General features: G+C 34.4%; 4 protein-coding genes across 15 annotated transcripts; all 4 read right to left on the bottom strand.

Annotated features, from left to right (window-relative positions):
• Positions 1-3,039: 3,039 nt before the first annotated feature.
• Positions 3,040-6,636, bottom strand: LOC118263534 (splicing factor YJU2). Its single transcript, XM_035575576.2, has 5 exons — positions 6,502-6,636; positions 6,187-6,399; positions 5,682-5,856; positions 4,733-4,910; positions 3,040-3,421 (listed from the first exon to the last, which is right to left on the bottom strand). The coding sequence occupies exons 1-5, from the start codon at positions 6,523-6,525 to the stop codon at positions 3,079-3,081; spliced, it is 933 nt and encodes a 310-aa protein (XP_035431469.2). The 5' UTR covers positions 6,526-6,636; the 3' UTR covers positions 3,040-3,078.
• Positions 6,637-7,998: 1,362 nt separating this feature from the next.
• On the bottom strand, positions 7,999-10,344 carry LOC118263538 (uncharacterized). 2 transcript variants are annotated; one of them, XM_035575583.2, is made up of 2 exons: positions 10,020-10,344; positions 7,999-9,853 (listed from the first exon to the last, which is right to left on the bottom strand). In XM_035575583.2, the coding sequence occupies exon 2, from the start codon at positions 9,830-9,832 to the stop codon at positions 8,684-8,686; it is 1,149 nt and encodes a 382-aa protein (XP_035431476.2). In that variant the 5' UTR covers positions 9,833-9,853; positions 10,020-10,344; the 3' UTR covers positions 7,999-8,683. The 2 variants fall into 2 exon arrangements, with proteins under 2 accessions (XP_035431476.2, XP_035431475.2); XM_035575582.2 differs by having other exon boundaries at positions 10,024-10,342.
• A 176-nt stretch (positions 10,345-10,520) lies between these two features.
• Positions 10,521-19,424, bottom strand: LOC118263537 (uncharacterized). 2 transcript variants are annotated; one of them, XM_035575580.2, is made up of 12 exons: positions 19,278-19,402; positions 18,582-18,654; positions 18,086-18,185; positions 15,630-15,811; positions 15,290-15,490; positions 14,850-14,989; positions 14,575-14,671; positions 13,974-14,137; positions 13,577-13,705; positions 13,088-13,180; positions 12,810-12,982; positions 10,521-12,723 (listed from the first exon to the last, which is right to left on the bottom strand). In XM_035575580.2, the coding sequence occupies exons 3-12, from the start codon at positions 18,178-18,180 to the stop codon at positions 11,523-11,525; spliced, it is 2,475 nt and encodes an 824-aa protein (XP_035431473.2). In that variant the 5' UTR covers positions 18,181-18,185; positions 18,582-18,654; positions 19,278-19,402; the 3' UTR covers positions 10,521-11,522. The 2 variants fall into 2 exon arrangements, with proteins under 2 accessions (XP_035431473.2, XP_035431472.2); XM_035575579.2 differs by lacking the exon at positions 18,582-18,654 and having other exon boundaries at positions 19,278-19,424.
• Positions 19,425-20,526: 1,102 nt separating this feature from the next.
• Positions 20,527-27,638, bottom strand: LOC118263540 (kinesin-like protein K39). Of its 10 annotated transcripts, none has more exons than XM_035575594.2 (21): positions 27,461-27,637; positions 27,053-27,186; positions 26,925-26,981; positions 26,769-26,846; positions 26,522-26,663; positions 26,109-26,201; positions 25,666-26,018; positions 25,357-25,576; positions 25,104-25,234; positions 24,887-25,017; positions 24,645-24,801; positions 24,371-24,553; positions 24,147-24,262; positions 23,836-24,071; positions 23,336-23,472; positions 22,914-23,032; positions 22,698-22,815; positions 22,190-22,321; positions 21,785-21,892; positions 21,323-21,531; positions 20,527-20,679 (listed from the first exon to the last, which is right to left on the bottom strand). In XM_035575594.2, the coding sequence occupies exons 1-21, from the start codon at positions 27,495-27,497 to the stop codon at positions 20,664-20,666; spliced, it is 2,907 nt and encodes a 968-aa protein (XP_035431487.2). In that variant the 5' UTR covers positions 27,498-27,637; the 3' UTR covers positions 20,527-20,663. The 10 variants fall into 10 exon arrangements, with proteins under 10 accessions (XP_035431487.2, XP_035431488.2, XP_035431478.2 ...); XM_035575595.2 differs by having other exon boundaries at positions 20,527-20,676; XM_035575585.2 differs by lacking the exon at positions 20,527-20,679 and adding an exon at positions 21,051-21,213 and having other exon boundaries at positions 27,461-27,638.
• Positions 27,639-27,698: the final 60 nt, after the last annotated feature.

Below are 27,698 nucleotides of genomic sequence, written 5' to 3'. Positions count from 1 at the left end.
TAAGTAGTGCAACTACCACTGACTGTAGTTTTCAATCCATCACAAAATCACAACATCCTAATGTATCACTTATGACAACTTCTATTAAAAGAGAGACCAAATGACTGGCATCAAGCAAAATGCTGGTATTAAACTATTAGGTGGTAGTAAGGTCATTAGTGGCCCTTTTTATCTACGACCACGACATATACATAATTGTGGGCAAAATGGGATGTTGGACTCCATCGTGTTTTCTTTAAAATGGTCGTTAGTGTCGCATTAAGTGGCATTTTGTAGCAGTCATAAATGTATATGTACAAGTAAGTGTTAGTTCGCTTCCATTCACGGGACCACAGGGTCCCGGACCTTTGGAAGGCGTACGAGGAGCCGAAGCCAACTCGCTGCGGCCCGTTGAACAATTTTAATGTAAGTGTAATGGGACATATAACTATCATTTTACGCTTTTATTTCTTTCTTCTGAAATGAAATTCTCTGATGAACATGAACAATATAATTTATAAACAGCGATCGCCAACCTTTTCATGCTGTAGGTCCTCCAACGTAAAGCGCGGAGAAAACCTAAAGGATGGCAATATCATAAAGTGTACGTACCACTGCCCCTTCGTAGAATATATGCTCACAATAGCAATGAATAACGAATCACTTTTAAAACGAAGTCGTGTCAAAGTCAATGTTTAATCATTTATTTCAATTTAACCACAAACTTATTCTAATTAACTTTTGAAATGTCAACAAATAGAGAAATAAATAATAGTCTATCAGTCTGTCCGTCAGTGAAGCTAGGTGCTCGTTTCAAAGTGTAGGTAGATAATTTTAGTCTTAGGCTAGTTGACCCCGACATTGGACAAGATACTACTACGGCTTTTAAATGATTTTATAGAATATTTTACATTCCTCATTAAGTACAAATATTAAATGATAACGTAATTAGAAACTTCTTTGATCTATTTAATTACAACAGTTAACCACCCACAAGGACCCTGCTTCACCTTTTCTACTCTCGCTTACGGAATTAGTTCTTAATTGAAGTGATTATTAGAAAAATAAAAGCGGCCATTTTTTAAAAATTCTTGATAATATCGTTATTATAGTGTAACACCTACGTTGTTCCCTATTCGTTCATCAAATGCATTGAACGACCTTTTCCAATCAATTAATTCCGAAGCCAGGTAACTTGTGTAAAAAAGGATCTACGTATATACAGGTTGCGGCTGGTCGAAAGTGGATTTAAATTTTTGGGCACATTATTTTTATCTTGATATCTTTGTTGCAATGCGTTCTTTACAGGTGTATGTTTAAATCTAAGTTAAAAACATTACTAGGTACATCTTTGCTTTTTTAAATCAAGGACTTTAACGAAGAATGTGATTCATGAAAAGTTTAAAACGATAATTTTCTATGAATCTGGTGTTTTAAGGTTTTTACATTAAAAAGCATACCTACTTATTTCTTTATATTGTATTGAAAATTATACATTGAAAACCAAATTCAAACTTAGAATAAAATATAATTCAAAAGTAAGGTCGAAAATCGTAAAAAAGTTCAGGGGTAAAGTTTGAACCACCTGTATCGAATAGGGCTCCGAATCAAAACAAGAAAGCGCCACGTAAACTGGCCGAGTGAATGCACTTGACACCGTAATAAATAGAAGGCACGGTAACAAAGGGCGGCTAGAGGTGTTCTGCCGCCGCCGACCTAAAGCGGTAAGCCGATTGTCATCCACCTAGAAGTAATCTGTTTTTGTTGCATTGCCGATACAACATACTCTATACGCTTTTTATACTTTCCCGTTTTTGAAATGTCATCTTTTGATACATACTGTATTTTTTATGAGAAGCATTATTTTTTTTATTCACGCGTGGTAAGGATATCTTTCATTCAGTTTAATGCAATATTCGAGGAAACGATTATCTAGCCGTTAAATAACTAATCACTGTCGTGATATATCAATATTTTGATTCTTTTTGTAGGACTGGATAAGAGGGCAAGAATTATTATTAAGATTAGAGGCGGCAGTAATCCCTTCTCTATATTAATATTAAGCGCTTAACTCTGCTATGTGATCCTGTTGACAGGGACGCTGTCGATGTGTAAATACAACAATGGTATTTGTCCCGACAACGGTCTTGCAATAGTTATGAAAAATGACTGGTCGGGGTATATTTCACCTTCTATAATGAATAAATATTATATTGATTTATTGCACAACATTTTACAATCTGATTTATCTAACCAGTAAATGTACTATTATGGGTGTATACCATCGACTTATGTTATCGGTTCTTGAGTTATCAATATATTATTATATTAACTCTTATTACATAGCTACTTAGTATCAGGTTTGGTTTTCCCCGAATGAGTACATGTAATCTGGCTCGAGGTCTAAGCTCAATTCCAGCATCCACATTTCAGTAGATCGATTCCATAAAGAAAACATTAGATAACAACACACTTCACTATAAATTATGTCCTAAAACCAGCCAGCCAGTTAGTTATTGTTACAAAGTGTTAAAATAAATACAAATTGAGAATGAACTAAAATGTTAATTTGCCAAAAGACAAAAAATAATTTTATTTATTATTTTACACATTATAAATAACACTGCCATACGGTAACAAATTCCTAAATACGTCCCACTTATTTAAAATGTGTGCGTAATGTGAATATCACATAACTCTCATTTATTATAATATTTTAAAATTTATCTTCCTTTTACTAGAATACTATCAAGTAACAGGTACATAAAAATATTTTTATATGAAACGGTTTTAATGGGCTTATATTACATGGTCATCGAGATTAAGAGTGTGTACCAAATATCAAACCGATTGGAAGTCAAAAAGGGGGTTAAATTCCAATGACAAAATTTGACCCAAACAAGCAATACAAAGAGGTCAAGCTAATTAAAACTGTTTAAAAATAAAACGTAGCTATTTCTAATGTATAAAAGTAATTCTATTAGAAAATTAACAGACTGCTCTATGAAGAGTGAACTAACAACGAACCATCTGTAGGAAGATTTCAATAATATACTAAGATCGAATTGTAATCCTGTATTAACATTCGTCATTTACATTTTACTGGGAGTCGCTGTCGCTACCGGAGTAGTCTGCTAGCAACGAGAGTCCCGACGCCGGTGTTGTCACTTTACTTGTCACGTCAGTACTTACAGTAGTCGTCGAAACATTTGAATCAGTATCCTTCTTACTTTTCACTAAGTTCGATAACGCTGACTTCTTAGATAGCACTCCTATACTTTTGTTCCACGATTCTGTCTTTTTCACACTGCTCGTTCGCTGCGGTATTATTTCTATTCTAGATGTCTTGGCTGGTGGTCCACTGTCGTCCTCATCTTTCACTTCTTCAATTATTTCCTCTGCTATCACCTTTTTCGCTGATGGATTGTTGAATTTGATTGATCTGGAAATGATAAAATAGTTTATAGAGAAGCTATTTATTAAAACAGACAACAGTGAACATGGAATGTTTTAGTCTATAATATTTGTAGTTTAGACTATGCATGCAACTGTCATCTTGTCACCACACCTATAAAAAACAACATTATTAATTGAAACTTTAATAGATACCTTATATTAGGCTGTTAACAATCTTATTTTATATTTTGTTATGGTCTTGTGGTCCCGATTTCTAACCTACCTTTCGATAGGTAAGCTAAGTACACATAACTAATAATTTATTAATTAACTCATCCCACCAAGTAGCTACTGTAATTAGTGAGGAGTTCCTTTAGCTATCATAATATTATCTTCCACCATACACCATCTGAGTGTAAAGTTCTCATCAAAACAAATAACTAATTCAAGTCAACAAATACGAGATTATTGTGGTAAAACCTCTTGAGGTTAGGAGTGCCTTTGACTGTCTCTTCGCTCCACCTTTAGATCGACTCCAGAACTTATTCAAATTGTAATGCAAAATATTTATTTTAGAGCAACTATTATAGTCGAACCTACAATCCTTAAAAGTTCCTCTCGCTTTTAAAACATACCACGAATTGAGAACCTTGAACCTTCTCCTTTTTGGGAAGTCAGTTAAAAATAATGTCGATTTTCGTAATTCAGATTTAAACTAACAAATGGTCAATGTTATTTAAATAACAAAGTAAATTAGTATTTATATTGATATAGGATAGTAGAAGTTTAGTTGAGTTTTAAATAAGCAACCTGAAATCTTAGAATGATTAGTTATTTCAAGTAATTCTATTAGTAAATCAATAAAACCTACGTTAAACGAAACTTCGGATGTTTTATCTGTTTGTACTCAATATCCAAATTGTATAATATTTATCCAAAAGTGGTCAAATACAGGAGTACAAACTAATGTTTACTCAGTATTTATTAGTATTTATCTTGTTTAGTAGTATTTATCTGAAACAATGCCCAACAAAGAGTTGTATCAGATTACTATAATATTTTTGGATCAGAATCGAGACATTAAAGTATTAGCTCTTATTCTTCTTTTAATTACAGGGAACCTTTTTATGGTATAATAGACTTTGTATGGCTGCCTGGCTGGCAACTGGCTGCCGTGCAACGTGTAGCGGGTTCGATTCCCGCACGGAGCAACTCTTTTGTATAATCCACAAATTGTTGTTTCGGATCTGGGTGTCATGTGCATGTGAAATTGTATGTCTGTAAACGCACCTACGACATAGGAGAAAATACTAATGTGGGGCAATGTTTAAAAAAAAACATAACTACAACTACATACTTAATAAACTCATCATCTTCCTTCTCCTCCCGTTTTCTCCTTTCATCTGACGTCTCTGGTTGGTATTGTTTGAGCATCCCCTCAAAGTCTACTGCATGCTGTCTTCTGTTCAATTCCTTTAGTTCTTCTAATCCTTCTAGAGTCTCTATCTCTTGTTTTGATTGCTCTGTCCTGTATTCTGAAATTTATTTTAAAACAAATTAAAAACTGTAATGGAAAACACTTTGAAAAGAAAAGTAAAACTAATTTTTATGTATTATAAAGCTAGTGTTGGCATTCTATTTAATTTCATTGTGCTAATATAGTCTATAATCTGTTATTATTACTAATTATTATATTACGCTATATTGTTGATAATGGCTTAATTCCATAAACATACATAAAGATTAATTTTTGGAGAATTAATTTAAATATTATATTATATAAATATAAGCACTATAAAGAATTATATGTCTGTGCAAAGAAGCAAAATCACTGCAAAGTATAATCACGCTTAAGGATTTCATTAGTGATCACAATAATCATTAATTAGATTAAATAGAGCACAACTGTTTGCTCCGCATGTTTCAAGGCCTAACAAGGGATCGTAGAAAGCTCAAAGCATTATAAAATTGCATTGTTATAGAAAAACTTTTTACCTAACCTTAAGTAATAAATTACTCAAAGTATTCCATCCATACTAATACTAATATTATATAGCTGAAGAGTTTATTTGGTTGTTTGAACATGCAAATCTCCAGAACTACTGGTCCAATTTGAATAATTATTTTTGTGTTGGGTAGTGCATTTATCGAGGAAGGCTATAGGCTATAAAACATCACGCTATGACCAATAGGAGCCAAGCAGAGTGGGTGAAACCGCGCGAAAGTAGTTAGTAAGTAATAAAGTCAATTTTGATATTTTAGTACAGCTGTATTACTTAAATTATAAATTAAAATTACAATCATACCAAGTAGCTTCATGGGATTATTAGCTTCTTCCTCCTTTTGTTCCTCTTCCTCACGCTTGGCTTGCTCCTCAGCTAGTTTTAGAGCCATAAAGTTCCTTGTGGCACCAGCCTCTATCTCATAGTCTGTATTCTTAGGATCTGTCTTGAAGGAAATTTCTTGCAGACATCTGGTACACTGGAAAGTAATGTTGCTACAATTATAATATTGTTTGCTCACTGTTATAGTAAATCAGTACTTGTAATAAATGAAGTTTTAGTTTTGCTATGTTGGTATAATTATGTAAAAATATTAAAACATTTATTATGCAAGATATAGCATAGTACATTGTTTATAAAACCATAGTAGTATGCTCATTGTAATACTAGACTACTATAATGTAACTTATACTTACCAGAGGTAAAATACTTAAGGTACATTTAAGGTTTACAGACTATACAATACATTTAGGTAGGTCTTTTAATGTGATTAAAGGCAACTAAACTAACAATAGCAAAGAATACTTACTTTTATATAAAACCTATAAATCCTAATACCGAGGTAGTCCTCATTTTCAACATCCTCTTTTCTGGCGTTGAACTTCTTCCCTTTGTAAATGTACTCGCCACAAGTTGCACATCGCATGTTGAAAGGTGCCATCAATCGTACAGTGTATTGACGATTTTTGGCTAATTTCATACGAGGGATCTTCGAAGGATCGAAATCCGGAGGATAGTATTTCTGTAAACATGTTTACAACAATTTTTACACACTGTCCCATATCATAAATATAATAACATGCACTCTACTCATATTCCTGACGAATCAAGTTGTCTTACTTACGTTTAATACTTTTCTTTCCGACATTTTTACGTGTTATAATTATATTATAAATAAATTTGGTAAACATGCACGATTACAGACAATTTTACATCAAGTTCCACGAAATACTCTTCAGTGGACTTTGTCAGCTTGACAGTGACAGTGACAATTTTATTAAGAGTATTTGACAGTTCGTTTAGTTGCCATAGATTGGAGATTGGAATAGTTATGGTTTTAAATGTGAAATAATCAATTTGTCTATACGTTAAAAAATAGACTTTAAAAACAAAAAATAAATAATCACTATTATGTTGATTTTACATAATCTTCCCGGTTAAGTTGGAAGTCGATGTCACTAGTTCTAAAAAATCATTCATTGAGATATTTTATCCTTCCAGATCTTCAGGTTTGGCACATTGGCTTCTAAGTACCTACCTTCTTCCAAACGTAAGTCACGTCGCGCCACCCAGAACGTTTACCTAGGTAGTACTCTTTACCAAAAACCATCGTGTGTAGTACTGCCCCCATTTTTGAAACGACTTGATTGGGTAATCATCAGTCAGGAGTACCTACTAGAGAAGCGTCTTAAGCGGCTTATCAACGATAATGCCCTTATGGAGGGTCTGCTCCAAAGTACAGTCCACCTTTTTTTTTCTTAATATAACGTTGCCCCACTCTAGGATTTTCTCCCGTGTCGTGGGTGCGTTTACAAACATACAAGTTCACATACACATGACACCCAGACCCGAAACAACAATTTGTGGATCACACAAAGAGTTGTCCGTACGGGAATCGAACCCGCTACATGTTGCGCGGCAGCCAGTTGCCCAGCTACCGCACCAACCGTGCAGTCAATATTAGAGATATAGGTGGAAAGTTGCAAGTCTTTTGAACTTTGATCGGAGAAATTTTTGTGTGCTGGAAAATTGCGGAACTTATCAGCGCACCACGAGACAAACAGCAAAGAAGAAGGCTGATCTTTAGAGATCCGTGTAAAAGGCTAACACATTTTTTTTGTTACGTAAAATATCCTAAATCAAATAGCTTCAAAAATGTTGTGTCGAGATCGGTTTTTAATATCAGCCTTTATGACCCGCCGTATGTTGACTGTGACGTCACACTCACTAAAGAGCTTCTTTTTAATAAACTTAGCTCGTTGCGTTCGAACTTGTTTTGCTAATTGATAAGTTAATTAAGAAATATTGGTATTGGTAAGGTATTGTACGCTCTTTGTTGTAGTACTTACTCGTATATCTATGCTTATTATCATGCCTATGACAAAGTATATTAGTAATTAAATCGTTAACTTAAACATTGAAAGCTATTTGTACATAATAATATTATGTGCAACACACTTTACAGACTGTGGACGTAAACACTCTGTAACAAAGAGCATACAGATTGCGGTTGCGATGTAACGTCTTCACAGGGAATCTATGAATAGGTACTTATAGGTAAATTAAAAACTGATTAAGTTTGAAAATCTTCGCCTTATTCTTGAAATAAAAACTATAATAATATGTTTAAATTCGTATATTAAAATACGCATTATAACAATTTATCCTTAAATTTTAATTTTTGTTGGTATATAATACTAATATTACCTATACTAAAATTAAAATAATAAGGACACTTTTAAAAGCTAATGGCAAATCATTGATTTAACTAAATAATACAAATTATACAATACAATGTATGTAATAATGAAGTCAAATCATATAAAACTGTAACATTGTGTTAGAAACATGTTAACAAGACCTGACAAAGTACAAACAGATCTCTAATAATTAATTACTTACTTAAATTTAGTAAAAATAATGAAGTAGAATATGCAGAAATATTCCTTTAAAATCGAAGAGTAACAAGGATTTTAAAAATTTCATTGTAATACTTATTCTAAATATCATTTCAAGTGAAAACATTTTTTACTCAAGACAAGTAACTATGAGCTTTTAAATACACAATAGATTTTTTTATGTAAATATTAATTATCTTAAAGATTCTTGTATTAAATAACTAGCATGTGTGCTGCAAGATGTTTTATAACAATCATCCTAAAACAAAAAAACTTCACATTATCAGTACTGTACCGCTAATATAATTAAACCTAAAACTTATTTTTAAATGATTCATAGCATATGATAGTATTGAGATAATTATGATGATAACACTACATATTTTATGGGAGGGTTAGGTACCAGACCTATTTCTCCACCCGAAGAATCTTTACAATATTAGGTTTAAGAGGAAATTCTCCTAATTCTCTGATTACAATTGTTAATTTTAATTGTGATTTCATAGAATCTGATAAAAAATCTTTGAGAGGTAGTCCATTGACTTCCTCATCAGTAGTTGAACAGTGAATAGCAAGCATTGGTACATCATAATATTCTTTATCAAGCACGGGCTTAAGGCGAGAGAACTTACTTTCTATCTCTGTACCTTTGTCTACAAGGAACAATGTTGCAGTATGTTCTTTACTGTTAACAGACCTTATTATGGCGCGTTCATAACAATTTCCATCCATTTCCACAGCACATGGTTCTCCTATATTCATATTAAGATGGTTGGCGGATTTATCTTTACAATATGCAGACAAATTAATTTTCTCATTTGATTGATCACTATCACTAATTTCACAAAAATAGAAGTTGGTTAATGAGTCTACGCTTACCACTTTGCCGAACAATATATCCCCAACACAAAACTTTTTAGATTTATAATTTAATACAAGTGTCACTTTACCCTTTGTTGATGAATATGCCTTATTTACTTTTTTCGGTTTTGAGAATACTGTTAAGTCATACAATACCAACAGTTGAGACATATCATAAGCAGAACCTAAAGGCATTATTTCAACCACTAGAGCATCTTTAGTTTTATTGACCACATGCATCATTGCTGGAGCATCACCAAAGAATATCTTCATTTTTTCTTGAATATCTGATTCAAAATCATCTTCTTTAGGTTCACATAGGTGTAACTGGCATTGAATGGCTAATCCAGGACAATTCACATCTGGGCCTTTCAAGTTTAGAGGATATATATCTTTTATGTTCACATTAGTATCCATGCAACCATAATCAATTGCAAATATATCACATGTGGGTTTTGCTTCTTCACTTATGTGACATATTCTTCCTCGGACAAGTTTACCAACTATTTTAGACTTATAAATTATTCTTTGATTGTTAACAGGAGTATGAACTGCATCTTCGCCTGGAGTTTCTATGGCTGTAATATCTCTATACGTATCAGAGCGAACATATATATTTTTGGGATTAGTAAAATGTGTTATTATAACTCTGTACTCATGACCAACGTGAAATTGTATTGGTTCATGGATGGCCATCACGGAAGAAGAATAATAACTCTGAAATAACAGAAAGAAACTTTGTATATTCACAATAATAATTATAAAATTAAAATAAAATACACACACAGATTTCCAGACGTTTTAGTGAATAGCTATTATATTATATTACAAGCTTTAACATTGAAAGTAAAAATGATAAAATAATTTGAGTAAATACACTTACTTACTTTATTTCTTTTTTCAATAATTGGCTGCAAATTTGTTAAAATTCAATGTTTATCAACGAAATTGAACGAAACATTGAACAGCTACCACCGCTGACTGTTGAAGTTTTAATGAAATAAATGTTTTGTTTGTTGATGTTTCAACTTTCAACCATAGATTATACATACAATTTGGAACTTTTTTATACCACGAAGGTGGCATACAGCACTCTGTCCGTTTGATGGTCAATGGTGTTTTTTGGCCTAGGAACGTTTGCAATACTTGGGGAATTTCATATGCTTTGTCGACCCTTAAAAAACCTATTTACTCCCTTCTTGAAGTACTCTTCATTCCACAATCGTAGGGTCCATGGGAGGTAATTCCTCTGAAACCGGACTGTAGTAGTAGATGTAGTGACAAACTAAAATTCTACTAAAAGTGTCGATTAATTATTTAAATAATAAATACAACAACAGGTCGATTCGATTAAGCTGTACACATCGTATGTAATAAAACAAAATTTAATAAAGGTATTATTTATTTCGAAATATTTATTTAAAAAAATGTACGGTCGGTCTTAAATACAATAAGGTTGTACAATTATGAAAATAAATGAGGGCGCCACAGTCGTGCATATGGCAACACTTTCAGTGCGACTGAAATAGTATTGATACTAGCACATAATAATATACAACATTTTTACTGGTGATTCTTAAATCTAGTAAACATAGACAATTATTAGATATTAATTAATTTCAATTTTTATATTTTTTATGTAATCTAAAGGTAAAAACTATGACTTATAATAATCTAGGTATGTGTATAATCTAGGTATGACTTATTATCTAAGGTTTGACTTATAATTAACTTGCTGAACAGTGTAATGATCTATTATATTATATCACTAACCTGAGTCTAAGCCAGTCAAATAAGAGAAAGATGATCTTACATAATAATAATATGCATAATTATTTATTTACTTATTCGTCATTTTTTAATCTTAAGCTTAAAGCTAAAAAGACTACCTAATAGGCTCTACAAAAATTCACACCTTAACTTTCAACGGTACAGTCGGACTGTGCAGTTAAAGCTGACAGTTAAATTGTAAGGTGTGTAGCCGTTATAAGTATAATCATTTTAGTTTTAATTGTCCACATAGCCTCAATTTCTTACTTTATAGGTATATCCAAAGGAATTGTGGTTATATTTTCTTACTATAGGTATCTTATGTATTTATTAATTGAATAAGGCACTTTAATGATTAGATAGCTACCTTTCTACCTATCAAGTATGTCAAATCATTTGTAATGAACGTAACGTTAAAATATGTTTCTTTATAGGTACGACATAAAAAAATTGCTTCACTTGCTTCTCAAAATTGTTTTGTAGATGCATTCCCACTCACATTTACGTCACACTCGCATAACACGAATCCGGGGTTCGTGTTGTCTCTCGCTACACTGCTCCAGCCGTGCTGTCGATTAGATACACTACACAGAAGAAATAATTCTGAAGAATAATTTTAACTGTTTATAGCATATGTTATTCCTTTGCATTTGGCGCAATTGTATTGTGTTCTAATATGTTGACGTTTACGCCACGCAAGTAGGTCCGATGTCGCTGTAGCAAGCGTACTATCATCGATCTCCAATCTTTGTCCAATGTACTCGTTAAATCTTTCAAGAAGGAAAATAGATACCCTCATTATTATGTCTTCATCCGGATTCACATTGTTTAACTGTCTCACTTCATCTTTGCTTAAAATTGATATAATTTTCAAACAAAGGTCCATAAAGATATCACATTGTTGCTGCGAATATTTAGCAAGTCCCATTTCCAAATGATCTACTGTGATTTGTTTAACCAAGATTTTATGAGGTCCTATCTCTAGCTCTTGGCCAACTTTTAACGTTTTCAAATTTCCAAAATAGGTCTTCATATATTCATCAACGTCCCTCCAGGTTTTATTGTGTTCTTGTTTCGAGTGATCCATAAAATATCCTAAAATTTCCTTCTTGAGTGCTAATAGGGTTTCTTTGTTTATTCTACCATCGCGTATGTATAGTTTTAAGGCAGCCATAAACACATTATCATTTTCCTTGACAGTTATTTTTGAACTCAAATGATAATATATGAAAAGTACCAGTCGCCTCTTCCAATCCGGGAAAATCGCCTCAAGAAACTCTATTTCCGTACGAATTAATAAACTGATCATTTCAGTACATAGCAGCAAAAAAGCCTGATGTAAATCTTGGGATATGAGCGAAAGTAAGTTTAGAATAAATTCTTCGTCTGCTTTACTCAAATTTAAGATGAATGCAGATATTTTGAGTATCTCTTCTGGGCGGATAGTGTAAGCTAGCTCTGAGGTGGGTACATTGGAGCTGCTGGCCACAACGTACGAGGGGTATATTCTTGTTGGCGCGTTCTTGCTCGTTATCTTCGCAGGTCCATATTTCGCTAGTAATTGATCTCGAGCATTCGGACCAATTTTGTATATCTTGGAGAGGCTCACTTTGTGTTGATTATTTATTATGACTTTCCCATCTGAACTCAATGATATCCTTACTTTATTTTTATTGAAAGCCTTATTCATGTACTTCAGTTTTCCGAAGAACTCGTCCTTATTATTGATTGTCTTAAGAGCTTTAATGACATCAGTGTTGCCATCTATGGTGCCTTTTAGTCTCCGGGTCTCAGCTGTGATTTTATCGAATATTCTCCTGTAAATTGTTTGTATGAATGAATATAAAATGAATTCGTTAAAATAGAGGCAAAATTTATTGTTATAATAAGGAAAAAATATTACCTTTTGTTGTTGCTAGACAACGAATCTCGGATTTCATTTATTTTGTTAGCTTGTGCATCCTGAACGATTTCATTTGCAGTTTGGTTTGACATCACACCAATGCCAAGGAAGAGGAAGGATGTAGTGACTTGGAACACTTCGAGTGTTGATGGTGTCTTACCATACCTGGAGAACTGGAAATAAATAAATATCTTTAATGAAAACTCTTCCGCAGAGGTGATCCTACATCATTTTGGAGACTAAACATGCTTAACGATTTATATTTACATATTACAAACCTTATAGATCATATCTCCTAGGCCGTTGGCTACGCCAATGAATCCAGTCGCAATGTTAGTGAACCTTAGAAAGTCTAAAGCACTCATAAGTATCTGAAAAATTGAATTATAAATATTAGGTACCTATATTTTTGTATAGACATATTACATGAACACTTATTATATGTATTTATGTTATGTGTTTCGGCTTACGTAACTGTTTGACTGGCAGCTACAGCCTACAATGATTAGTTTCGCTGTGTTGTATGTCGCGGAATGTTACTCATGAATATGGGCTCCTAGCGTGGCTTGAAACTACTAGAGTCGCTCTTCAAACAGTTACGTGAGTAGCTAAAACCTAATAATCTGTGGCTTCACTAAGTACCTTCTCTGAATGTTTCCATTAAGTATACATGATAATTATATGTACAGTTAGGTAACTTTTTAAACTGAAAATGGTAATTATACCATGGTCATTGAAGTCACATCAAATTGAAAATAGTTTATTACCTTGACATTTCTCCCGGTCGTCGCAGCCCAAGTCAATAATTTTCCAGCTGCAGTAAAAGACAAGCCGACAGTGGAGATCATAATATTTATCCAGTTAGAGCGAGCTTCCATGTTGTCTAAGCCGATACTCTAAAAAATAAAACAAAAAACGGGATATTGAATAGGACCTTTAAATTAGGATCAATCAGTTTGACGATTTTTGACGAAGAAAACGCCAACTCCCTATAGAATGAAAAAAAAACTGATCATAATTGAAAGGATCTGGACTAATGATGCCGGTGAGGTGCACTTGTATTTCTGGATGCAATAATGTTGAAGTGTATCGATTTCATCATCTCATGGGATCAAGAGTTGAGTTTTATATAAACTCTCTTTATTACCGCTGTACATCATTTACCTGCCTATGTTGAGATCTGTCGACTAAGGTACCGATTGACCTGCCGATGCTGTAAATTCCAGACACGGTGGCAACTCCCACGGCTGTCCCAACCATCACGGGGGCTACAGCGGGGGCCGCAAACAGGGATCCCACCACAGCGACCATCGCTCCAACATTAGCCACTAGAAATATCGTGAAATAAAACATTAATCTATACCAATATTATAAAGCTGAAGAGTTTGTTTGTTTGAACGCGCTAATCTCCGGAACTACTGGTCCGATTTGAATAATTCTTTTTGTGTTGAATAGTGCATTTATCGAGGAAGGCTATAAAACATCACGCTATGACCAATAGCAGCAAAACAGAGCGGGTGAAACCGCGCGGAAGTAGCTAGTATAAAAGAAAGGTCTTTCTGTTTTCTGTTCAGAATGAAAGATATTATATAGTTTTGCTACTGCCTACAGTCCAAGGCGTTGTACGAACAACACATGTCATGTAGCTAGGTACCGTATAACGAAAGGATACACATATTATGGGTTATAACATAAAACTAGTTATTAGGATTTGTGGTAGATCTTTGGAAGATTTTCTATAGTTAACATAAATATACTGAAATACCTGTACTTATGTTGTCTGCCGTATTAATCACTTGTGCTTTAGTACCCAGTTCTGGCGAACCCCTTACTGTCAGATTTACTTTCGGCATTTCACCTTCCTGATGACAAATATTTTATTATTAGAAGACGCTATTAGTGTCACAGTATTAAGATGGAGGTAAATTAATTTATTTCTTAAATTACTTGCCCAGAATAAAAATAACTCAGATCGATACTGGGACGTATTTGAATCGACAAAACTTATATAAATAAGAATATAACTATAAGCTTAAGTACCACTCCGACGATAGTTCCAGAATATTCTCCGTTGCGAGGTACGACCATCACACATTTCGGAAGCTTGTTGTTTGTCAGATAATCGTCCCAGGATTGATACTCTCTGCCGTCGTGGTCGATGAATACTTTGCATCCTTTCACTGTAATTAAATTACAAGTGTCATCATTATTGGAATTGAATCTCTATTTTCAGTACCTCATCATCATCATCATCATTTCAGCCATAAAACTGAACAAAGGCCTCCTCCAATGAACCAATTTTCAGTACCTGCTAAGTATCAATTTTTTTCACTGGCAAATAACGTAGTTACCCATTTATTTATGCGATCTTAGTACTCTACTCACGTAGATAGTAGTAGAAAAGAAAGGATTTTTAAATGCAAAATATAAGTCTTCATAGGAAGGTAATGTCTAATCCTTATTCAAAGAACAAAGCTTACCTTTGTGATTCATAGAAATACATTTCCTTATACTGAACACGTGAAACACTAAGATGTGAACAGAATCTCCTTTCTTAACGTGAAGATTGAGCCAATAATCTTTTGGTGTGATTTCGAAAAATTTTATTTCTCGTGTCGGTATAACGCAGACCACTCGAAGCACAGATATTATTATATTTTCACCATTGTGTGAATATTTTGCTGGAAAATTAAAAAGGAACATTATTTGAAATAGCAAGCACACCCACCTTAAGTAAAGCCTCATGTCTGTAATATTGTCCTCGTTTCACAAAAATCTCTTTGTTTTACATAATATGTAAATAACTACATATATTATCACCTTGTTCTAAGATCCGATTGAAAACATTCATGCATGTATCTTCATCCAGAGCTTCGTATCCTTGCAATTTGAGTTCGTCATCATCATTCGTATTGTCCATTAAGTTGCCTTCAATCGTCGGTGGTCCGCAAAGAGCAACTGCTACTTTCTGGAGAAGAAATCTTCTGTCTTTCTTCTCGTATCTTTAAAATTGAATAGAGTATTGAAATTCTTTCTCCTTAGTTTTTCATAACGAAGCAATATTTATAAGTAGGTAGGTATACAAGACAAACGCTGAATCACTGTTGATAATATAATTTGTGTATATTAGGTACATCTGTTCCGTGCGAACAGCAACAGATCACCCGCAATGAGATCAGGGTTAAATACTTACTACTTTAGCTATTTTTCAGTAGGTATGATAGCAAATTCTCTCAGTGGATACTGCTTGCTTGGAATAGTTTAGAGAAGTTTATTTTCCTTAAGATTATTCTATTTATAATAATGCATTCTATTTAAATTGTACTTTATAAAACATATATAGGCATGATTCAACAGTAAATAGAGAATAACAAAAAAGTAATGGTGGGTAATATTAACAATAAGTATAGCTACATATTATTATCTAGTAGCCACAACCACAGATTGAACTCTGTAAACAAGTCAGCCCAGTTTAGCCCAGTATATACATAGCTAAGTACCTATGTAAGTTTGTAATCCCAAACTTCATATTATTCATCGATTACGGTGCACAGAATTTACAATTCGTTTATTTTTAGACATCCCAACTAACATTAAGCGCTAATATAAGAGTTATAACAGCTATATAAAGGAGCTAAACAGATCCTAAGGTCATCAATAAGTGCTATCACATAGGAGTTATAGCGAGCTATAACTCTATTATACCCCTGGATTGGGCACAAGTTCTTATAGCCTTAGGTTCCACAGTGGCGATATAGTGGAGTTACAGAATGAATTTAAGAGCTATAGTAGAGCAATTGTGGAGGTTCAGTAGCGCTAACTGAGACTTAAAGCGCTGTAAGAGTAGTATTTAAGTGACTAGTGACTCCTCAAGCGGTATGGTAGAGCTACATGCTGCTTTGAGCGCTATAAAGGGAGCAAATGTATGAATATAAACTCCGTAAGTGGCATAGTAGATCTATGATGTACCTTACTTACTGTTTGAGCGGTTAGAGGGTGGCAATAAGGTAAATTGTAACACCTTGAGTTGCAGTATAGATCTACAATAAGAAATTTTAGCGTCTAATTTACTTTTTTCATAGCCGGCTAATGCGGTATGTTTTATTTTATAACGTTGCAATATGTTAAATGAATGAAGATTTATCAAACAACCATAACACATTTTGTATTTACGAAAATAAATGGCGGAGTTGGGTGTATTATTTTAAATCGTTGTTAGTGGAAGCTGAAGCGGAATTTTCATTGCGAAGGTAAGTTTACTGTGAATATGTGTATATATTATTGGCAAATAATTGAAGCGCCCACTCTTTGTTGTGTATTTATCTAATAAAATGTTTTGCTTCACATGGAGAAAAACATTTTTTTACTAAATATGTAACAAAACTTTGCCTATTGACTTGTGTCGGGACCCTGGTATTAGAACGCTAGAAAAATAAATATCTTCATTGTATTAAGTTTTCGTTTCGTACGTTTTACGGTTTTTACTTAACTTCATTTGGTATCTAAAAATGGTGGACGACGACGACGACGCCATTTTACGTTCGTCACGTGACCAATTAGAGGTACTAAAGTGGTAACGAACTCAATAATTCAACCTTAAGTAATATAGAAGCTATATTTGACACTACAAGTTCTATAATAGGGAGAAATATCGCTACTATTCAGCCCTAAATCATACAAGGGAGTTTTGTATCACTTTAGGAGTTTGGTGTTGTAAAAGATTTAATGAACACCATTGTAGAGCTAGTAGCGTTAAATGCTCCTTTTGTGCAACTATCAGCGCTCCGAAAGAGTTTGTGGTAGCTTGCTTAGAACTTTAGAAGTTAATAGTAAATGTTAATTTCTTATATAGATCTTATAGTCGTAAAATTCGCTCAAAGCTATAACACAGAAGCTTTGGTCTGTATTGTAGGGATAATAATCGCTGCTCTACGCGTTTAACCTCCATATATTGCTCTTATAAACCTGCTTTGTTACTATAAGCGTTATATTTTATTACTAACACTCTTTTGGCGCCTGAATCTATAATTGCAGCTACTATTCTACCTTCATAACACTTTAGGTTCTAAAGTAAGCTCTATTTGCAGCCATAATGTTTGTTGGGATGCGTTCTTGTGCGATGCGGAATCGGACTTAAACTTCATGGCAATTATATTTAGATCTGAACGTGATATAAGTGTATTAGTGCTTGTAAATATACCGCAAAAGAGCTTCTAGCGTCGGGTATAGATAGAATACCTATAATAGGTGTGACGTGATGTGATGTTGATACTCACAGTTCCCAATCAGCATCACCGATAGTTTCATAATACTCCTGCTGCAATTCGACTGCACTCAACTGAAGACGTTTGTCTGAATTTAATGCTGTCATTTTAACTAAAAATAATAAAATACACTAGATTAAAACATAAATAAAATTGTTCAACAGAATGTTTTAGTTAAATTTGTAGGTGTTCTAAAATTAAATTCTAGTGTTCTGTTTAACATACCGATATTACATAACATCTAATTAAATAATAGTGCTAAAAATTAGTCAGTTTCGTATACAAAGAATCTTCATTTCGTGTCATGTGACCAGGTTCAATTTATCATCATTAAAGCTTATAATTAATTAACCTACCAGACTGAAGATACTCACTGACCGAATTTTGATTAATAAATCAAATCTACAACTGGTAAGTCATTGTTCAACGTTTTTCGTTAAAATAGCAGTCTTCAGTGTAGGTAAATATTTTATAAAGTGCCTCGCATTAGGTTATATAATTTAAGTACCTGTAATGTCAGTTGAAAGAGTTCAGCCAGAAGTAGTCCAATAATAGGTCATAATAGGTCTTCCCAAGGACTTCTAGATCGATAGATTGAAGAATAAAAAAATATTTGAATTCGCAAGAAATAAATAAATATTTCTCTTTATTTGTTGAACGTATACAATGTAATGTAAGTACATAGCTACTTATTATTGATCTATCTTAATGATGACATCAGTTTCAATAATTATTGCTTATCGGATCTTAGCCTAACTACTTGATTGTTGAGTGATTTTATTATATACCTAGTGATTATTTAATAATGTTAGAGAGTCTACATAAAATCACAAGAATATAACGTTTCACTAGAAATTAGGTACACATTTTTGGTTTTCGAAAATTCTCAGTTGTAGTATATAAATTGGTTTACATAATTATATACATATTATATCAGCTTTCTACATCAACATGTAGAATAAGAAGCTAGTGTTTTCATAAATTTATATTACGTAGCATCTAATTACGGAGCCGGCACAACAAAACAAACCCGGCTGCGCACACGCCGATTCTCTTTACAAGTTACAAGGAGATCGTGCGACAAGGATGGCGAATGCAAAATCATTGGGCGTAACAGTCATGTTCTAACATGTTATCGAAAGATTTCATTTCTTATATGCACTTACATAAACAATTTAAGAAATTAAATAAACCAAGTACTCACGTGGTTTGTAGTTTTTTTAATGTATTTATAGAAATGCACGACTTTACAATATGACACTATAGTCTTTCCAGTACCACAGACGTACAACGACTGCAGACAAAGTGCAAAACAGGATGCACGCACCAAGACCTAAAAAGCCGTAAGTACAACCTTGTACTCAAGAAGAAATCACCAGCCATAGACAATTTTGCACTTACATTGTTGCCAGTATAAGCACCTAAAATTATTCAGCCTACATTGAAGATTTTTAAACAGAACCAATATTGTTCTGTTTGAGTAAATTAAAATGTGTAGATACATTAAAATGTTATTTTAGAAGATAAAATACTGTTATTTATTACGTTACTGTTATTCATTATGTTACGTTGCGTTGTTTCGTTTTGTTATCTATGGTAGAGTAATAAAAAGTGAGGTTATCTGGGAGTGTACAATATTTATCTAACTAAAGATTGTTCATTGAAATGTTTTTCCCTTACTTTTCTCCATTTACACTTCCAATTAGATTATGTTATCTATATCTACTATCTCGAACAAAAGTTTCATATAGGTAGGGACAGAACAGAGCTATATAAAAAATTAATAGATTACCAAAACAATGAATCATCGACGTCTAACCACAATGAATATTGCAAAAATAAAAGAAATAGTTTATCCATCTCGTTAATCTAGGTATATTTGTAACCTTGTATCTAACGAATTGATGTTTCGATTTCGTTACGGCTTTTTACATTTTTAGTTTGTTTTGATTTCTAGGTACCAGTTGGATATGAACCACACGCAGGTTTTGGTATTTTTATTTTCCCTACGTTGCTTGGTGCTTGATCAAAGAGAACTGGATAACGGGACATAAATGAAATAAATAGATTACCCTCGATTTCCCTTCGATTCCATTTCTATCATCAGATCTTGACAACTTTTGACACTACACAAAATTAAACTGTCGTTAATATAAATGCATCTTATTAATACTTAATAATAAATAAAATGTAGTAAGGTACAGGAGATTGGCGTTAGGTGGATAGGGGTTAAGGGCCTTTTACAGAAGGCAGTTCTCCTGGAAACGACACGTATTGTGAGGAGATTGCTGTCTCTGGAGCCCTAACCATCGGTAGCTTACCTAGTTCATTATCCTATCATATAACCATCGGTAGCTTCTGGTCTGCTTTTATTTATGATATTTTTAAATATATATTTTAAGTAGAGTTTATTGTAGAGTGTTTAATGTATAGTGTGAAATAAAATGCAATAAAACGTTATAAAAATAACAATTTATTCGCAAAAATCGAATCAACAAAACTTTCCACAACAACTGACATTCACAATTTTCACCAATAGAGGCACTTAAAAATTTTCTGTGTCGGCACCTTTGAGTACACTTGATGAGAGTTAGAAAAACCACCTTCTGAAAATAAACGTAGGGTACATATAGATAGGACTGTAAGTTAACGCAAGCTCCAAGACCTATACCTAGTTCTATCTTCTCAAATTCTAACAGTTACTGCGTATTTTCAAAATTAAATAAAAAATAATTTATTTATCGAAGTAAAAATTACTTGAACCTAGGAAAAACGTTTTATTGATGTAATTTGGAAGAGATAATGGTTGGTCATCATGGATATATAATATCTTTATTAGTGTCTTTAGCTAGACTATAAAAATCTGACCAAAGACAAAAAAGATTAGTTGGATCGACTTAAAAGCAATATCACCACAGGGTGATATTGCTTTTCTGTAAATAGGACGAAAAAAAAAACAAAAATTACAATACATTTCCTCATTAATGCATCATTAATATTTTTGCAGCAAGTAGATCATCATTATCGTCATCAACAGTCGAAAGACGTCCCTTACTGAACCAAAACTTCCCCCTTGGAGGGCGGGAGTTTGCTTGGGTTTGCCATTATTCCCATGCTTGGCAGGCGGCTTGAGGTTCGCACTGAAAAATTAAAGGATGCTGCTGCACGCCCCTCGGTGGCTGGTCGCAGTTTTAGGACACTCGATAAGTCCAGAAATTCTAAGGAGATAAGGAAAATTATAGTTCTGACCGTTCGCGTCGATTTCCACTGGCAGCGAGTTCGTGTTCGAGCGCGGCAATCTTCTCTTCGTGTCGCGTCCGCTGCGCCTGTGCACGTCGTTGTTGTTCCTCTAGTGCTAACACTATTTTCTCTAGTCGGTGAATCTGTTGTTGCTTGTTCTCTAAAGTGGCAAATAGTTCCTGGATCTCTTCGGCTTTCGCTGCTATCTGCTTGTTTACCTGAATGGTTAGGAATAACGGCAATCTCATTTAGCCAAAAGGTAATAGTTGTTTTGAACATATGGGTAATTCTGCCATGTTTCTGTAGCACCCAAAGGTGTATAACAATCGATATAGATAATTACAGTTACGTACATTGTTCTGTGCATAAAGTATTGAACGAGTAAATTATTAAAACAATATTTTCAAGTACAATAATCTATCTTACACCATAGAGTCGAAAAAATATTTAAAAAAAACCACGAGAGCTCACTTCATCAACGATTTTCATTCGGTGCTCAAGGTCCTGTTGTAACGCAGCCAGTTCGCGGCTCTGCTCCGTTTCCTTGTTCTTCAGCATATTGATCAACTCCTCGCGAACCTGCGTCACTGACTAGTTCATAATCAACGAACAAAAAGTTCTCAAAGTACAATTCAAATCAAAATTACTACCTTTTGAAGCGTACGATCTAAGTAAGTACTACGAAATATGTATCTAATATTTTGTTACAGGTACTTATACCTCAGTGAATACCTATGGTATAAATCTTAAATTAATTGTTAAATGCGTATGACGAACTATCTTTATAATGTACTTACTTAGTATATTGTATATTGTTCAGTTCTAGAAATCTACTGGTTGTTTTATCAACGGTGATTGCAAAAAGAACCTAGTAACCTTTATGACTCTTGCCTGGGCACGTGAAGTCTTGTCCTGTTGCTCCAGCTGCTGTTCCTTTTGCACCAATAGCTCTGACAACTCTTCATTTCGGTGCACCGCCTCAAGAAGGCCCATTCTCAAATTCATGATCTGTAATGGCACTGAATCTAAATCTATTGTTCTTGAAATAAACCGGTAAGCGACCGACAAATCACCAGATGGTGGTAAGCAATCTGTGCCACCCATGGATATCTGTAACACTAGGGGACCTACAAGTGCAGTTTTGGCTTTTAGGGATTGAGAATTTGGAAATTGGAGATTGTTCACACAGAGTACACTATGAATGACTGAAGAATTAAAAAGTAAACGGGGTTGAGAAAAAATCACCGTAATTTCGTACCTATTAAAGGAAAGGAAATTATAGACATTGTATTATTGCACACTTGAGATCGTCAATAAAAAACTTTTAGATAGCGTTTGGGATAAGATAACAGTCGATTCACTAAACTAACACATTTGTTATTACCTCTTGCTGTAAGTCCTGATAGCTGATACCGTTTGGAGCCTCTTGGCAGTTGGCCACAGCGCGGTTATGCGCCTGTAGATCTCTTACATATTTTTCGTACTGGATCACTTTTTGTTCACTAAAATATTGTTTTACAAACAATTAGTTATATCTATACTTGTCTTTCAATCAATTTAATATCACGCTAATATAGTATTTAATATCAAAGGCACTAACTTCAATTTAATATTTTTGGTTAAATCTCTAATTTGTATTTGCATTTTTCCTAATATTTCTTCTTTGCTTAGAAGCTCGGCTGCCAATTTCTGTTGCATGCCCACCTTGTTATCAGATTCCTGAAATCCACAAGAGGTTCAGTACAAATTCACAAAACATTACAAAAGTTTAAGGACAACTGTAATCACCTCACTGATGGAGGAAAAAGTTATCTGGTATTAAAGACTGAAAAAGAAAGTCCATAAATAATACGACAAATATTTAAAGTAAGATTAGTAGGCAATTTGACAAGTTAAATCCATTCAGAAGTTATTTTAGCAAATGGCATGTAAGACTTACGAAAATTCGTTGTTTATTAACAATTAAAGTTAAGTGGATAACCTTATCACTCCAAAGTCACAAAGATAGAAGAAAATATTTACAGTTATTTTAGTGAGAGTCTCCAAAAATCGCACTTTCTCCCGTTTACAGGCAGTCACTTCATCCTCAGTTACACGTAAAATATCTTTTATAGCATGAAGTTCTGACCAAAGATCTATTTCTCTTTCCGTTGGCAAATCTGAAATATTATTATGATCTTAGCCTTAACGAACATACATTACGAAAGTATTTACAGAAACTTTAGGTACAATATCAAACACTAGCTCAGTTTAGTACTAGCGCACTATTTTACAACCTTAAGGATCAGTAAAACATTACATTCACCTGGTGATGTCCACCATAGGAGATATTGAGAGGATATTATCAACAACGTGTCTACCCTACCCTGAATATCCTACTAATATTATAAGAAGCTTGTGATAGATAGATGGATGTACATTTGTTACTGTTTCACAAAAAAGTTACGGATTTGGATGAAATTAAGTAGATAGAAGAGATAGACTGGAACAATACATAGAACAGAAGCGGTACATTGACTTACCGGGATCTGGTCTACTATTTTCCAGTTCAGTGATTTTCGCTTTCAACTCCTCTATGTTATTTTGACTCTCTAAGAGGGCAGCTTCAGCTGCTTCCTTCAGCTCGATTTCCTTTTGTGTAACTTTACGCTGTTCTTCTAAATTAGTCTTGAACTCTTTGAGTTGATTAGTTAAATCATGTATAGTTGTTTTATTTTGTGCGGTTACGGTTTCAATTTGAAGTTTCAAGTCTTGAATTCTGTGCATTTTTTATTAATTATTGAAAAGTATTATCACTACCTTCTGTATATAACATACCACTTAAGAAACTTACTCAGTTTGCAATGAGTCGCGTTGTTGCGCTAATTGACTGCTGGTTACTTCTCCGGTTTTCAACGATTCTTTCAGTTTCCTAGCACGAGCTTCTAATTGCACTTCCCTTTGACGACTCTGAATATGGAAGACGACGAATGTACATAGTATCAGAATTACTTTGAAAATTCTAACAAAAAATATGAAGTAATTCTAAGCGATAATGACCAACTAATGGAAATTTACCTGATCCTCCAATGCCTTTACAGTGCCTGTGAGACTAGCAATGCTTGCTTCTGCCTCGCGTAGTTGTCTGTCCATTTTAGTGATACGAACGCGAGCTTGACGGAGCTGGACTTCAGTAGCCGCCAACTTCTCTTTGGTAGCGACCTTTGCAGCTTTTTCCTCCTCTAACTCTCGACGCATTTCCTAATACAAAGTTATATTGAATTGTTATTGCCGTTTTTAATATGAGTTAGTATAGAAAGCAGCAACTAATCTCATAGTATATTGAACTAACCTCAGAAGAACAGTTGCGGTCTGCTTCATTCCGTGTAGTTTCCTGCAATTCCATTATAGCAGCAGAACGTGTTTCTAAGTCTTGTCGAAGGCGTGCTATTTCTCTTACTAACGATTCTCCAACAGCTACCAAGGCACTACGTTCTCGACAGGCTTTCCTGCAAAACACATTTAACAACTTAATACATGCACAATAATATACAGCCAATTAAATACTGACGAAAAATAACTAAAATGTATTACTTAGACAGATTTGTTACAGTGTTAACAGCGTCATCAGCACGGGATTTCAGGTCGCGGAGAGACTCGCAGAGTTCTAGTCCTTGAGCATTGTAACGAGCAATACGCTGCAATACCTCGTCATTACCACTTTCCTAAGTAAATAAAAAAGCTATGAATGAAAGTCTGTATTTCAGCTCTGCTGTAGGTACAAATATTTAGGAGAAAAAATTAAACGTACGCTCCTTTCGATGAGCTCCTTGACCCAGTCAATGATTTCTTGTCGCGCCGTAAACGCCTGAAGGCACAGATCGGCAAAATATGTAGGCACGTTCGTTACATTAGAATCAAGTTCGGCAAGAGCGCATTCATCTGTACGGAACAAATATTAAGTAAAGTAAAGGAAACGTGTGTTAGTTGATGTTTCCAATGTGCCAGGCAGTTCAATGACAGACTTAATATTAGAAGAAGTATTAAATCTCAACAAACATTACCAATAGGTAGGGTAGTATTGAGTAGTTCAATGGCCCCGTCATTGGTGGCCGAAGCTAAAGCGTCACGACACAGCTGTGCGATTTCATCTGACGTCCAATCCGCTACATTGAACACCACTAACTCCTGCAGCTGGAGCCCCTCGCCACAGCCTGAGACACCCTCTTGTGTCATGCGCTCTCGTAATCCACGTAAATTGTCAAATAGTTCAAGAACTGCTTGCTGGAAAACGGAAAAGTTTTATTAGATTTTATTTTAAAAATAACTTAGACAATTGTTGAATATTATACAAATAAGAAAATTTTGCAAACCTGTTTTATATCCAGTTCTTTTTTCATGCGCTGGAATTGCCTTTGTTTCGCGAGGAACGCCGACTTTATATCGTCGTCGTCTTTAAAGTTACGTGACGGGCTGCATATGGATGCTGCCCTGGAACTTGGCGGGACATTCAGAGTTGGTGTTTTAGGGCGTGTTGGGGTGGGCAGACGCTGCGGCGTATTGGGCCGGCTGGTGGACGAGCAGTGGCGTTGCACCGGGTGAGCCGGTGTCGTGGGCCGGCTGGGCATGCGCGGGGTTTGTGGACGACTGGATTGCAAGCTTCGAGGAGTCTGAGGACGATTATTCAACGCCGGTGTATGGGGTCGACTTCTAGATTCTGGAAGAACTACAAAATATTTTTATTTTACAGTAACTCAGTTGTAAGAAACTACATAAAAATTAATATTATTAGATATATGTATATTATGATAGATACCGTTTTTGCGACTAAGACTGAGTTGTGATTCGCTAGAATCATCCATTCTTTGTTGCTGTACATCATGAGGATTGCCATCATTATTTTTTATTTCTGAAAAGTAAAATAATTCGTAAAAAAGGGGAAGAAGGTTCACAAAAATTCTGACGTAAAAAGGGTGTAGATGAGTATTTTTTATTTTAATGTCCGTCTTGAAGATTATTTATAATATTAGACACGTATTTCCTCTCACTCCTAACTTTTTATTCGTTTTAAGTATTTTATTCTTATACGACATAATAAAAAATACGTGTGTAATATTTTTTTATTATTTAACTGACGGAGTAAATAGATTTTTAATTTCCATACCCTGTCATCATCCTTATGGTACTACTAGTAAATTAGACGCAGTATATATATGTTCATAAACATACCCAAGGGGCAGTTTTCATTGATGTCTTGCAGGTTGGCGACACTACCATCGTAAACAGTCTGGTCTTCTGACGTTTCTTCTATTATCGTTATCGGTGTGTTCTCGATAATATAGGATGGCTCAGCTTCTACCGGTGGTAAAACCTGAGTACAAACCAAAAGTTAAACTCACTGTACGTTTTGCTTTCCACCTAAACTACTTTCCATGAGGAAAAGATATGGCGAATAATGCCATATTAGTCATACTACCTTCGTCGCGGAAGGTATTCCACTTACAGTAACATTCTGATTCTCCAATGGTTCGCTATCTAAGCCTCCGTTAGTCTGCTAACAAAAGAAAAATAAATACGTATGTGTATGGGTACGTAACTACGAAACAAATCAATAATGTTCCCTTGTCTTTACCTTGACATCCGTTTTGGAATCAGATTTAATGGCGCGTTGGATGAGGGAAGTCCTCCCCTGCAATTATTTACATTGGTAAATAGAAAATCATTCTCCAATAATATATTATTATTAGAAAAAAATGTTACCTTAGTGCAATTAGGATTCCGTGTTGGAGATTGCCTCTGAGTGGGCAACGACAGATTTCTATTGGTGGCATTACGAGCAGCGCGTGCGGCAGAGGCGGCTGTAGGCCTCGGCATTAATCGGGGAGTGGTCCCAACTGTCACAATAACTCATTTAATTACACAATTTAGTGTTCTTGCAGAGTACTGTACTGATGGTACTATTGCAATTGTGATCCTAATTTGCACTCACTTTCAAAAGCCAGTCTACTGCTGGTGGTGGGCATGGTGGTAAACGTGTGTGTTTTGGTGACACAAGTTGACAATTTTATGACACCCAGGCAACCTTTTTATAAAATTAGCCCTGAACCTTACCCAGTCTTAGAGTTCATTCTAATGGTCAACGAATCAACATGAAATACTGATACTCACAAGGCTTATCCTTTTGAGATTTCGCCGCAGTCGTCATAATAAACTCTACAGCTGTAAAATGGTTCTTAGAAAATGTAAAAGAAAACCTTTGGAATTTTGATATTTTGTTAAATTATTTGCGTGATCGGTGATGATGGACGGGGGTTCTAAATTTGAAATTGGACAGATGCAAATGTTTAATGGCCGTTGGTTATAAAGAAAATATTCACGTCATTGTTAAACTTTTTGGTTTGGTAAT

The sequence above is a fragment of the Spodoptera frugiperda genome, chromosome 27 (genome assembly GCF_023101765.2).
Source record: "Spodoptera frugiperda isolate SF20-4 chromosome 27, AGI-APGP_CSIRO_Sfru_2.0, whole genome shotgun sequence".
Taxonomy (NCBI): domain Eukaryota; kingdom Metazoa; phylum Arthropoda; class Insecta; order Lepidoptera; family Noctuidae; genus Spodoptera; species Spodoptera frugiperda.
This window is presented reverse-complemented; position numbering and strand designations above follow the sequence as displayed.